This window comes from Oryzias melastigma, linkage group LG13, assembly GCF_002922805.2.
Source record: "Oryzias melastigma strain HK-1 linkage group LG13, ASM292280v2, whole genome shotgun sequence".
NCBI classification, from domain to species: Eukaryota; Metazoa; Chordata; class Actinopteri; order Beloniformes; family Adrianichthyidae; genus Oryzias; species Oryzias melastigma.
The window spans coordinates 25,835,585-25,849,683 of NC_050524.1; the positions used below are offsets into that span (position 1 = coordinate 25,835,585).

General features: G+C 41.4%; 1 protein-coding gene across 1 annotated transcript in view; it reads right to left on the bottom strand.

Moving 5' to 3' along the window:
- Positions 1-3,158: 3,158 nt before the first annotated feature.
- Positions 3,159-14,099, bottom strand: part of si:ch211-213d14.1 (uncharacterized protein C11orf53 homolog) — a 17,494-nt gene continuing 6,553 nt past the window's right edge. The window contains exons 3-5 of the mRNA XM_024258076.2: positions 10,262-10,301; positions 9,363-9,649; positions 3,159-5,582 (exon numbers count right to left, since the gene is read on the bottom strand). Of these exons, the coding sequence (XP_024113844.1) occupies positions 5,151-5,582; positions 9,363-9,649; positions 10,262-10,301 (759 nt within the window). The 3' untranslated portion in view covers positions 3,159-5,150. The remainder of the gene's footprint in view (positions 5,583-9,362; positions 9,650-10,261; positions 10,302-14,099) is intronic.

Consider the following 14,099-nt stretch of genomic DNA (forward strand, 5'->3'; position numbering starts at 1 on the left):
ACACACACACACACACCACCGCCGCTGACTGATGCTCTACCGTCTCAGAGCTTCAGGTGGATGTGTGCGGGAGTCGACACGCACGCCTGAAAGCAGCCCTAATGCTCCTCCTAAGGAACCGCCGGACCCGTTCAGACCCGGTCCAGAACCTCCACCTGCTCCAGCCGCCATCCGCGCGGGGAGGGGGGAGGTAGGTTGAGGTTGGGGTGTTGGAGCATCTGCAGGTACTGCTGCAGATGCAGGAACATCTGGAGCCGCTGCTGCAGATGCAGGAACATCTGGAGCCGCAGCATCCCTGACGGCGCCAGTGCGCACGCGCACAGCAAGCCATGAGCTGCTGCTGCTGTCTGATCCATCATCTATGCAGTCCAATCATATGTACCCCCCACCCCACACACACACGCCCCCTTCATCCACCAGCACCCGCTCGTTCCTATCCTCCACCTTCTCCCCGACACACGCACAGACGCGGACACGCGCACTGATCGTGCGTTTCCAGTCGTCTGCCCAGCGGCTCCCTCTGCTGTTTAGGGAGGGGAAAGCTCCTGCAGCATGACCCGCGCGTGTGTGTGTGTGCGCGCGTGTTTCTGAGGCGTCTCTTACATCAGCAGAATTATGAAGACATTCAGTTTGAATCAGTTCAATAGAAAAACCCTGTATTTGTCTTTGAGTTTAAAAGTTGGAACCAAAAACAAGTTTTGCAAAAAAGAAAAAAAAAAGAAAAGAAAAAAGAAACAACCAAAATATATATTTAAAAAAAAATCCGTTTTATTTCAAATGGAACACAAAGTTAGCACATATTTAGGTGCTTTGTGATGATGAATAAACCTTTGAGTTTGTGCAGAACAGATGTTTGAGCTTTGGCTGCAGCTGGACCAGATTTTACACAACCAAAACTAAGTTTTAAACCTTTAAAAGATACATTTGCTGGGTTTTCTCTTAGCACAGTGATAAAGAAAGGTGCTTTTTACCGAGTAAAATCGTTTTGTTTTTCCCTCTTATTCACTAAAAATGTTTTTCTTGCAAAAAAAACAAAAAAAAGTCAAACTTAATTAAACTTATTAAGGTGTTGTTTCAGCTGTTTATTAATTTAGTTTTTGGAGGGGCCATTGTTTTATTACTGCATTTGATTTAATATGTAACTACACTTTTAACCCTTTAACATCAGAGCTCCAGTATTTATCTTCTTTGTTTTACTATAACTTTTGAACCATTTTACACGATCAACATCATTCCAGTAAATTGTGAAGGAGAAAAGCCGTGTGAGCCACTTTTCTCCTTCACAATCTACTGGAATGATGTTGATCGTGTTAATGCTTCAAAAGTTGCTTCAAAAGTTACAATATGTTAAAGATTTAGTGTTTAAAGGATTAAGTAATATTTCTTGATCTTTCATTCCTGTGATTGTGACCCAATCCTGACAGATTGAGATTCCTACTCAGAACATTTATTTTGTTGATTTTCACTTTTTTTCCTCAAATAAATGTGTCTGATTTTGAAAATAAACAGGATAAGCTTTAAATCTTTGAAAACCTTTGTGCTCCTTTAGACTTTCTGACTGAATAATTTAGCTTCTGTATCTTTACTAAAAAACAATCCTTGTTGATTTTAAATATTAATGAAGACTTCAGACTATCTCTGAGTTCACTCTGGTTTTCCACACATGGAACGTTCAGAAGCTCCGAGGTGAAACGTGTAGTTTGAACAGGTTAGAATTCTGCAATTTACCAGCTTAGTAAAACTTTTTTTTTCTGGTCATCTTGAATTACATCACCCACTTCTATCAGAACATCTGCCTCTGATTTTTTTAAAGTACACTTTCAGTGAAGAATCATTAATTTTTCATTACTGTAGGACAGGGGTGTAACTCAATCACACAAGGGACCAAAATCCAAAACACACCTTAGGTCACAGGCCGGACAGTCAGTGAGCGTGCTGGCCTACAGATGCAAAGTATCTTGGTTCAAGCGCTGGCAGGATGTTTAAATGAAAGACCCTGCAGGGCATCAAGTTTGTTCTCTGCCTACAGAGCCATACAGCCTGATAGGAGTGCATTAGCTCCACTGAGGTGATCCGTCCAGCACATGGCGTCTTTTATTTTGAAAGGACTTCATACAAACTTCTGTCAAAAGTAAAAAAAACAAAAACATTTTAATGTTTTTAGAAAAACCCTGTTTTTCTTTAAATTTTTTTTATTCAAAAATAAAATCCTATTTACTATAAAAGTAACAAAGCCTTATCAAATTTTACTAAAGGGTAAAACAAGACTTTCAGGCTCCAACTTGGGTTTGAGTAGGGCTGGATTGATAAAATCGATTAATTGATTTCAATCGATTTAACCTTAATAGATCAATAATTGATAAAATATACATGTAGATCGATTTAGGACATCAAGCTAAAGCCTGCTAGCTTGATGCTAACGTTTAATGGAATTTCCTAGAGGACGGCTAATGCTAACGCTTGGTCGACCTAAACATATATTGCTGACTAAATGAACATCTTTATAAACTCACAGACATGAATTTTCAAACTCTTTTAAAGAAATATTTTTTTAGTAACCATTTGTGGTTTAAAACATTGTTTCTGCTCATACTATTACAGTGTAATGCTACTAGATGGCGAGCTCCACCTCGTGTCCAAACTGAAACGTCCTCCAGGAGAAGCAGAACAATGTTTCCAATGTTAATCATCTGAACATTTTAGTTAGAACTTCTCCTTTAGAGAATCCATGTAACACTGGATGATATTAACAATCTTATTATTTCACTGATACATTTACAGTATGTGAACTGGATCAGATTAATATAAATATATTTAAATCATATAGTAGATTTTTAATGTATTTCTAAACAAATGTGTATAAATGTGTAAACACAAAATTGAGTTGAATTGAATTTAATTGAGAGGATTGAAAGAATAATAATAATAATGAAAAAAAAATCAGAATAGAATGGATCCAGGCTCTTAGGAATCAAATGAAGAGATTTTTGATACCCAGTGCTGGGTCCTGGCTCTTTTACTGCTAAAGGTTACAGCCCCCGGTGCTACAGCAACAATGTTCAAACCTGACTGCAGCAGTTCGTGTACAAATATGAATGTTTCTCAGACCAGCTTTTATTGAAAAAAAGGGCAAAAAAGAAGAAATCCCACTTTAAGAATGGTGATACATAAATGTTTTTTAATTAATAAAAAAAGGGGAAAACCATACGAACAACCGTCAGCTCTGCACACAGAAGAACATCCGTCAGCCTACAGTCTCTGTGAGCAGAGAAAAGTCTGTTTGCAGGTGGATCAGTCCAGGCTGGACGGTGCAGGTCAGGTCCAAGTCACTTCTCAAGTCCATGTTTGATAGGAGTGAGAGAGGTCAAAGGTGAGGTCCTGAACTCAGGGACTGGGGAATGAAAGGGTGCTGAAGTTCTGCCTGATCTGAGACCCCCCCCCCACCACCACCCTCCAGAGGTCACATGCTCCAGCCCCCCCACACAAAGACTCTCTTTCTTGATGGAAGACCTGAAGTCTTGCATCATTCCTCAAAGTGTTTGCATCTCCATCTTTAGGGTCCAACATCCTTCTCTGTGTCCGAAGCAGCAACACACTTGAGTATACTCCCACCACCGTGCTTCACTGTGGGGAAAGTCCAGCAGCAGGTGGCAGACAGCATTTCTGAATGTCAAAGTTCCATCCTGGTGGTTTGGTGGAGGTTAACGAAGACCTTCAGTTCCAGAAAAAGTCTTCATCATCTTCAGAGCTCCTTCGGCCTTCATTACCTAACACCTGTCTCTATGCTAACAAGCTGCTCAGGTGTGTTTGACTGTGAGGTGGAGGTGATGATGGATGTTACATGTGCTGATGTTAAACCTGTTTTTTCTTTTTGGCCCCTCTGCCCCCGTCTTAGTGAGCAGTCAATTTAATTTATTATCATGTCAATGCTTTGCAGCATTCAGAAACTTTATAGTTTTTGAAATATTGAGCAAAATACGCGCCATAGGAAATACATGAGAAAGTCTTCAAATTTAAAGTAGATTACACCAAGACTTTAAATATATTCATGGGCGATGTTTTCATCTTTTATAGTGATTTTCAAAAGAAATTGGCATTGAGCTGTTATGTTAGGGTAATCTGTTATCTACTGAGGTTTTTATGCTAATTTGGAGATTAGCTTCTATTTTAGCAACAGGCTAACGTTTCTGGCTAATTTGGTTTACTGAGGAATTTTAGGATATTGTGGAGTTGAGCTAGTATTTAAGCAACAAGCTAGCTTTTTTGGCTAATTTAGCATCTACTGAGGTTTTTTGGGCTAATTTGGAGTTTAGCTTATATTTAAGAAACACACTTAACATATTTTACAAAATTGGCACAGATTAAGGATTTTTGGGCAATTTTTTGTAGAAATTTAGATCAGCTTCACACTTTCATAGTTTAACAAAATTTCAAGTGTTTTAGAAAATTTAATATTTTGCAAAAAGCTTTTGCATTTTTAGCAAATTTCTTCAGCAATTAAAGTCAATTGCGTCACCATTTTCAGCAAAAAGCTTTAGCATCTTCAGTGACTACTTTCAGCAAAAAGCATTCACACTAACATAATCACAGGTAATGCAACTTTTCTAGTCAGTATTGAAATAGCCAAAAGTTTTGTTGTGGTCTTTTGACTGACATGAGATCATCCAATGGTTATCCTCAAATTGACCTTGGTGGGTGTGTTCCACAGCTGACAGGTGGGGTTTTCCTGCGAACCTTTGAAAGGTTATGGTTGGTTATTGGTCGTGTCAGTCCTGGTCTTAAGGGAGCAAATCCGTTGAGCTGAAAATCTGGTTCCAGATGAAACCGCAGGGTCATGTGACCTCGGGGTCATGTGACCTCGGGGTCCAGCCTCCTCTGCTGCAGGTCCGTGCATCAGAGCAGCTTCTAAAGGAGCTGAAGAGCTGCAGGTTTCTCTGGTCATGGAGTGAAAGTGACCTATTTTCTTCATCTATGGGTCATTTCAGGACAGATCGGCCCCCCTCCCTCAGTCAATACGTTCCTAGTGCAAACTTCAGTTTGAGAAAGTGGAAAAATAAACCGGAGAACCCCCACTTCAAGCTCTGCACAGAGACTTCATGATGCTGCTTCATTGTGGGACTATTATCACCCCCCCACCCCCCACCCTTCAGTCAGTAGGCTCTTCTGAGCTCATAGGGAGACCAGGAGCTCACCCCTTCCTCTTTGGGCCAGGTGGGGTGGCCGTCAGTGCTGGGGGGCAGGTTGCCGTGGCTGTCCTCCTCTGCCACCATCTTGGACACCAGGTCGCTGACGGGGCTGCTCATGTAGGGGGGGCAGGGGAAGGAGGAGGAGGCCGTAGGGTAAGGGCTGCTGCTGCTCAGGGAGTGGTAGTGCACGTCCTCGAGGGGGTGCAGCGTGTACGGCTGGCCGCTGGGGGCCGCGCCCATGGACGAGCCCCGGCTGGGGGGCCGGAACTGGGGCGGGGTGCTGGGCGGCTCTGGGCTGGGCATGGCGGGCGGGACCCCGACAGAAGTCAGACCCTCCGTGCACAACGGCTCCACCTGGGACACGGCTTCCGGGGCCGACTGCTCCCACGAGTCTCTCTGTGGGACGACACGGAGGAAGACGAGGTCACATAAAGACATGAAGCGTACTTCATCACAGATGGAAGCTTGGAGTATCTAGAGATGAGTTGCACTCCTGTCCCACAATAGGGACTTGGCTGAGACTTCAGGACATTAAACTTCAGAAGAAACTTGAGCTTTGCCCTAAAGTTACGTCCTCACTAGTTATTGTAATGTACAAGTTGTGACAAAATGACATCAGTCTGAAGACTGGACCTCAAAACTATGCCACAGACTTGACACTTGTTTTGCACTTTGAAAGAGGCGACTTTTGAGCCACGTCCTTTAGAGTGAGTGTATCCTTGTATTTCATTCACCAAACGTAGCGTTGCACAAAGCTCCTCTTCACCGCATCAGAATCAGTTGTTTAACTGCAGAAACACTTCAGTGCCATCGAGCAAATGTGTCAAAGTCAAATCCGGACGGCTGGATGGATAGTAAGGGATTGGAGCCATTTATTGTGAACAAATGTCTGTTCACCCTTTTTGAATTATAATGACAACAGAAACTTCCAAAATGACCTTGTTCAAAAGTTGACATATCCTGATGGCTTTGATCTAAAAAAATGCACATAAGCTGATACCAAAGAGTTTAAAATCCCAACACATTCTCACTCCGTCCCAACTCGTCATATGTGGACGTTCAATTCCCAGGGGCCAGATCCGGCCCTCTGGGTAATTCTATCCGGCCCTCCAGATTATTTTATTTTATTGTTATTAATGACCCAATGTTATCTTGTATTTATTTTTAACTTGTATAACTTCAACAGAATATATTTTTATGGAGGGCAAAATATTGAAAGTTATTTAAGGTTTAAGTTGATTTATTCTGGAATAATATTCCTGTCTTTTAATATTCAGAATTATGTTATGGTTTTAAAGTTTTAAAAATGTCATTCTGTTAGCTTTTTGGACTATTTTAACATTTACTAAGATTTTGTATGCTATTTTGGAGTTTAGCTAATATTTCAGCTACATGCTAGCTGTTTTGGCTAACCCAAGTTTTTTTTTTTTTTTTTTTATTCAGGCTAATTTGGCTTTTAGCTAACTATCATATTCAATGTTTTTAACTATCAATTTCAACATCTTCAGCAGCCACATTTACCTTACATCATTCACACCAGCATTATTGCAGGTAATGCAATTTATCTAGTTCATAATTATGTTAAAAAGTTACAGTTTTAATGTTTTGAAAATGTAGTTTTAGTGTGTTCAATAAATGTTTATCCTGTTCGACCTAAAGTGTGTTTTGGATTTTGGCCCCTTGTGTGGTTGAGTTTGACACTCCTGCCACAGAAGGTTTCACATCATTGCAAAGTCGCTTTTCTCCAAGTCAAAGTTGGCTGGTTTGTGTTAATTGCACAAATAGCTGAGGAGCTTCAAAAAAATCAAAGAATTTCCACACAGGAGCTACAGCTCTGGTGTTGATGAACAAACACCGTTTACATCTGTGATGCAGCAGACACACATGATCCTGGACAATGTACTGTAAGAGATTTCAAAAAACAATACTGAAAGGAAAACACAGATAGGACAGCATAGTTCCTTCATTCAGAGTTTCAGTTGACTTTAAAGTGAAAGCTACAGTTTGACATCAAGCTGAAGTTGGTGTCTCAGATCTGCTCACCTGCAGCTTGTTTGTTATTGAGACTAATCATTAAAGTGTTCATTCATCACACAGCAGCAGATGGAACAACTGTGTGTCCATGAAACAGAAGCCATAACTATAAACACCTGTACAACTTCCTACTGTTTTTTCTGCTTCCTGCATCAGACTGATAAAAATATTCCCGTCCTGCACTGTAGCGCAGTATGAATGAACACACAAGGACAAAACCATCCCACAGGGTGACTAGGAATCAGAAAACCGCATTTTTTCCCCAACAACACAATGTTTGTAGTCCTAAGCTTATATGTTTGTGCTTCAGGTCCAAAAAAGAAAATTAACAAAAAGTCTCACCCGGATCACCTTTGATCATCAAGTGTTTTCAGTGGTCTTTTAATGACAATGATGCAGTTTAAGTTTAAATCAAAACTCCCTGGGCCTTTTTTCAGAACATTCCGCAGAGCGCATGAGGAAATTCTTCTCTGACTTGTGGGCGGAGCTCCCAGAACGGGCGGGAGGTTGTGGTCTACCCAGCATATTTGCAGCTTTTTGTCTACTCCTGATTTAATAGCAATTTGAATAAAGGAATACTAAGAAACGCCTTTTTAATCTTAATTTTCTTCCCACATGTCCTCCATCATCAGAAAAATGCTACAAGAACATATCACAAATGCCATCAACAGGATTTTCAGTGGAATGGGTCTTTAAGGACGTCCCATAACAGCTGTGCTCTGACTATTCACATTGAACCCTCCCATCCGGGTCTAACGGCTCTAAGCTCACAGAAATTGCTATATTTTCCAGCATTCTAAACCTTTCTCCTTTTAGTCCTGCTTTGTCCTGGTTGCTGGAGCCTATTCCACCTGCTAAAAGTCTTGGTACAGTTCACCATCGCAGGGCCACAAACACACCTATCAAGTATGAATGAACCAATGAAAAACAATGCTTCACTCCGTTACAGCACATCAGACACACTGATCGTTCTCAACGATTCTGTCCTAAAGTTAGAGTGAACCCTGCACAAGTCTGAAGGATGACACACACGCAACATTTCACAGCTCCCAGGCTGTGGACAGAAGGCAGATGAATATGATAATTAAAAACAAGTCAAACACCGGTTTCATTGTTCCATGAATAAATGCATTCAAACAGCCCCGAAACCCACAGCTGCACAGAGAGCCGAGGAAAACCAGGAGAAGCTCCGATTCCTGAAACAGGCCACCTCTGGTCTCAGTCTCTAAGAATGAAAATGAAAAAAAACACTCAGAAAATAAAGGCTCTTTATCTGTCGGCTGACTGGTTTTACTTTCTCATCTGGACTGTTGAGACCTGATGTAACATAATTCCCTTCATGAAACACAGTTACAGGAAATGCTCAGCAGAGGGCGCTCTTGGGGGTAACATCTGTGAGGAGGATGTGTGTCTTTCAGTATTCAGAGTTGAGCTGCTGCTGGAAACACTCAAACCTTCATGTCTCTCTGGACAAGTTCCAGGTAAAACCCACCTGTGGTCACGACTCTTCCTCATGTTTACTCCTGTTTTCTACAAATTCTCCTCAAACGTTATCCATTATTTACAGCACGAGTGTCAAACTCAATAGCACAGTGCGCCAAAATCCAAAACACACCTCAGGTCACGGGCCGAACACGATAAGCATTTATTGAACACTCTAAAACTACATTTTTAAAACTTTAAAAATGTAGTTTTTTAACATAATTTTGAACAAATTATATACTATTACCTGCAATAATGCTAGTGTTAAAAATTGTAAGCTGAAGATGGTTGCGCTGATAGCTGAAGATGCTGAAATTGATAGCTGAAAACGCTGAAGTTTACAGCTGAAGATGTTGAAGCTGATAGCCAGCTAAAATATCAGCTAAATGCCAAATTAGCCTGCTGCGGCTACATCAGTAGCTTACCTTCCCTGAGTACTCATGATACTCATGGATACTCATTGTAAGAGCTTTGAGAGTCTGGAAAAGTGCAGATAAATCTAATCCATTACTACAAATGGACCAAACTAATTTTCACTTGCTTCCTTTATAAATGGAACCGCCTACACAACAGCAGCTGTGGACGCCAACAGACTGCTTATGTTTCACTAAATATCAGTCACAAAGCTCCTCTCGGATGTGACCTGGCTGGAATTCCTACCAGAAATAGGTGTGATGACTCCCCCCCGAACGACGGCAGCAGCGAGGATATGGCTGACGAAGGTAGGAAGGACCCTCCAGCACTGCGGTAGTCCCCAAAGGTTTCTGGGTAGTAGCTGTCAATGAGGGAGGAGTAGCTGGTCATGGTGGATGGCTCGCAGCCAAGAGGTTTCCCCCCGAGGGTGCTGGAGTAGACGTCTGGAGAGAACTGCTTGGTGGAGTGGCAGAAGTCCGAGTCGGATATGAAGGGACGTCTCATCCCATAGTAGCTTGGCAGCATGTGGGACCCTATAAAGGGAGGAGTTTGGATTTAAATGTGCAGGTCTCCAAGGGTTACTGAACTTTACGTATTATTTCAGAAGAATCCATGTGTTTTCTCAGCTGAGCTGAACTACTATTTGGGGTGTTTTAGGATAATCAATGAAATAAGGACACCTTCATAACTAGATAAATATACTTCTTCTAAAGCGGGGGTCCAAAGTCAGTCCTCGAGGGCCGGTGTCCTACATGTTTTCCAACCAACCTGCCATTAAAACTCCTTATTGGTCAAACACACCTGATCCAGGTAATCAGCAGCAGATAAGGCAGGATTTCTTGAAAACCAGCAGGAGGCCGGCCCTCGAGGACTGACTTTGGACACCCCTGATCTATAGGGTATCAGGTCTTAGATGAGGAGCTCCCAGATCTGAGAGAACATGTATCCTAAAGAGTCTTATTAAACCACCATCAAAGAGTTGTCTCCCTCTCTTGGATTTTACAGATTTCCAGTGAAGCTCTCTCTTTTGTTCCTGGTGTGGGCCTAGATTAACAGGTCAGCTGTTTGAGGAAGAAAAATATCTGTGAAGCGATAAAGCAGTTTTTCAGTTGGTTGGAGTGATCAGGATCAGCTCTGAGACTCACCTGGCATCTGGACAAATGAAGACGGAGAGGAGGTGGTCCCCTGTGAGACAAAAGAAATACCTCAGATTAGCACATTTCTAAAGTAAGGTTACTAGAATGCAGTGAATGCAAGGATGTTGTGGAAGACCTCTTACAACTAAGAATGCAGGTTTTGTATGGATCCAGTTATCGTGTGTACATTAAGCGTCATGCATAGAGGAGTCTGAACCGGAGTTAAAACCGGATCCAAATTCATCCCCTAACCCTCTGATTGAAGGGCGTGTCCGAAATAGATTTTTAAGGGTAGAGTGAAGGGACTTTGAATTCTGTATCCCTATGCCGGTAGGGCGAGCCATGTCACGCTGTTCCCATTCATATGTAAGTAATGACTTGTTGTTTTTGCAATACTTTTTAAAGTTATAAAACCAATTTTGTTGTGTATCTTCTGAGTGTTAGCAGCTCCACGCTAATGTAACTGACTGGCGACTCTTGATGACATCATCGAGCGGTAGTAGCGTCCAAATCCTTTCCCTACTGTCTATATAATGTGTTCGCCATTTTCTAGCGCTGTCCAAATCTACTATTCCAAAATTGAGTGCCAAAGAAATTTCCCAGAAGTCTTTGCAGAAAACAAATGTGCATCAATGCTATCTACATTGGTGAATATAGACCACAATGCATTGCTGTCCGACAATTTTTGCAAAAAATTAAATAAAATAAACAATTTAAATGTCATTTTTTTTAACAAATCATCAACATTTTCATAATCAGAACACAGTGGAGTCACAAAGAGACGTTGTGAAACCTTCCCATAGACCATTTTCACGGTGATGTCAGACAAAATGGCAACAGAGCCGAAAAAGTGAAAAGTTATCTTTCCAATTTCAACAGAAAAATGTTCAATATTTATTTTATGAATGTCCTGCAGAACTGTATTTTCATTTCCTATTGTTCATAAATCTAAATACAAATTTGAAAAATCCTTAAATATTTGAGGTTTTATTGACACTATTGACCTTTCTTTTGAGCAGATATTATTCTAACAGGTTCTATTTTGGCTGATGTTATTTGCACATATTTTAAGTGTGATCAGCACAAGAACTGATCCAGTTTGACCACATGTAATAGGTGCAGCCAAGATGCTCATCGCCGCATGTCGGAATATTTTATGTGCCCAGGTAATTTCAGCTTTCAATAATTTGGACATTGTCACTATTTCTTCAAAACTCTCTGCTTGGAGGTAGGTAGGGATAAAGATTGGATTCAGCCATAATCCATCTCACTTTGACTTCTGGCTCCTCCTGCTTCTCTGCCTCAGGTTTCCTTTCATTGTCACTTTGATGATGGTCAAAACGCAGTCCTAGGAATTTTCACTTTTTCAGAGAGGCTGATTCACAACGATTTGAATAATCTTTGTGAATAAACAATATTCAATTAATTTTCTCTCTATTTGTCCTCCATCAAAATGTCACAAGAACGTGTTGAAAACACCAGTTTCATGTTAAATGGTTCGTGTTAAGTGTTCCCAAAGAATGATGGGATTTCTCTTTGGAATGGAGGGGCTGCTCTGAGAGCTTTTCCATGACACTCAATCAGATGAAGCTCAGCAGTTGCTGGAACAGTGACTATTTCTGTCTGTTAACAGGAAAAATGGACCCAGAGCTCTGGTCTGCTGGTGAGCGTGGGCCACTCTCACGGCTCTGCTGGCAGGTTTGCATACTGCTAACATGAAAGAGTTGATATGAAGCCTGAGCTGGCTGGGACACACGCAAATTCTGAGGTCTGAATTTGAATGTGATTTGCCCGTCCCAAGACTTCCTCATGTGGCGCAGGTACGGCTGAGAGCTCCACTGAAGGCTGTGTATGGAAATCAGCTGGCTCCAGAGCACACAGTCAGATAGTGTGCACGCGTGCTGGAGGATGCAGCTTAATGATGGTGATTATTTAACCCTGTTTCTCAGAAAAAACTCTTCCTTCCTATGCAAAGCACCTTTCCTATCAGGTTTCACCTTTCTGCTTTGATGAAATCATTAAAAAACCTCCCATTCCGGCTGTTCGAGGACATGTGGACTCAGTGCTTCTGATCCTGCATGCTCTCTGGAAGATGATCTTCCTGAATGTCCGAGGTGCAGCTTGTTCATGCATGCCTGTGAGGATGGAGAGGACATTCGTGTCCCGACTTGAGCATGGTTGCTTTGTGGTCACCCACCCCCACCCCACCCCCTTCTTCACATAAAAGCCAACGGGGATGTGTGTGTTTGCAGACACTCCTGCTGCAGCTTCACAACCTGCGACCCTGCAGAGCTGCATGTAGAGCAGCACTGATCCTCTGGCAGGAGGAGGCTGACATTTCTGCACTCGTGAAGCTTCAGCTACAAGTTTGGGGAGGGAAGTGTGGGGGTGGGGAGTCTTTCTGGAGTCAGACAGAAATAAAGATGGACGCTAACTGACAGGAAATATGGAGGGCTTTGTTGTTGGAGTTTGGAGGAGTAGCTTGTGGCTTCAGGACAGTTAAACAGGGTAGGGAGGGGTACTCCAAACAGACATGGTAAATCAACCAAGGGTCGAAGAGTACAAGAAAAATGAGGTCAATCCAAAGTAAAAACACAATCCTTTAGAAAATAGAGATTACTTCTTTAAAATCATTATCAGGATTTGAATGGTTTGTAAACTTGTCATGTTTTCGTCTATGAGTTACTGCTCGGACACATCACTTCCTTTTCAGGAGTTCAGCCAAATTCAGAGAAAACTTCTGCAATTATTACAACAAGTGTGTTATTTTGGTAGGTTTACTGGTCCTGCTTTGAGTGCCATGTTCTGGATTCAAGTCCCCCTCAAAGCACTGGCCTTGGAGTCATCCATTTACTTTATGAAATCAGTACAATGTAAGCCCCAGGTTTTGGTTCACTGTGGTCAAACCCTCTCATCTTCATCCGTTTGTCACACCATGTTTGATGATAAAAATATTTTATTTATATACTTTGAAAGGAAAGATAGGAATTAAAAAAATACAAATATCTGAAAGGGAGTGGAAAGAAGTAAAAACTTTTTAAATTCCCACCTCCATGCCCTGGACCAAATTTAGAGCTAATTCTGCTTTGTCATAGTATCGTATATATATATATATATATATATATATATATATATATATATATATATATATATATTATATACACATATAAATGTACACACATATACATACAGTGCTTCCCTGCTCATTTGTGTTTCTGGTTCGTGGTTTCACGTATTTATAGGTTTTTTTTTCAGTCATTTGATTCTTCCGGTCATCACAAAAACTCAGACACCTCAAGACGCTTGTATGAAACTTTTGCTTTCAAATGTGCTGCAGGAATTTCCCAGGAGGGGAGCAGAGTCGAAGAGCAGGCCGGCCCGTCCGCTACACAAAAACACACACAGGCGCGCACACACTCACAGCCAGCCTGAATGGAAAAACGGCATCAGCTGACTTGAAAATATCCCGATGAGGATAATTACCATCCAGAGCAGGTGTTTATTATGAAAGAAACCTGCCAATTCTGGATAGAGATGTCCTCTCGCACTTAACTGATGAAGGAGGAAGCACGCGCCGGGGGAGTGAGACGGACACTGGGGGCTCTCTGTGTTTGTGGGTGCGTATAGGCGGAGGTCTCCAGTCCCTAACACCCACAGATAAGGGGGTGTTATATATATACACAATATATATATATATATATATATATATATATATATATATATATAATGAATACATATTAAAAGATTAAAGCCATGCTAACCCTGTCCAGGATTAAATCATCCTTTTGGATGTCTTTGTGACAAAGAAAAATAAAAAAACAAAAACAATATGGTCCTTGCAGTCAGT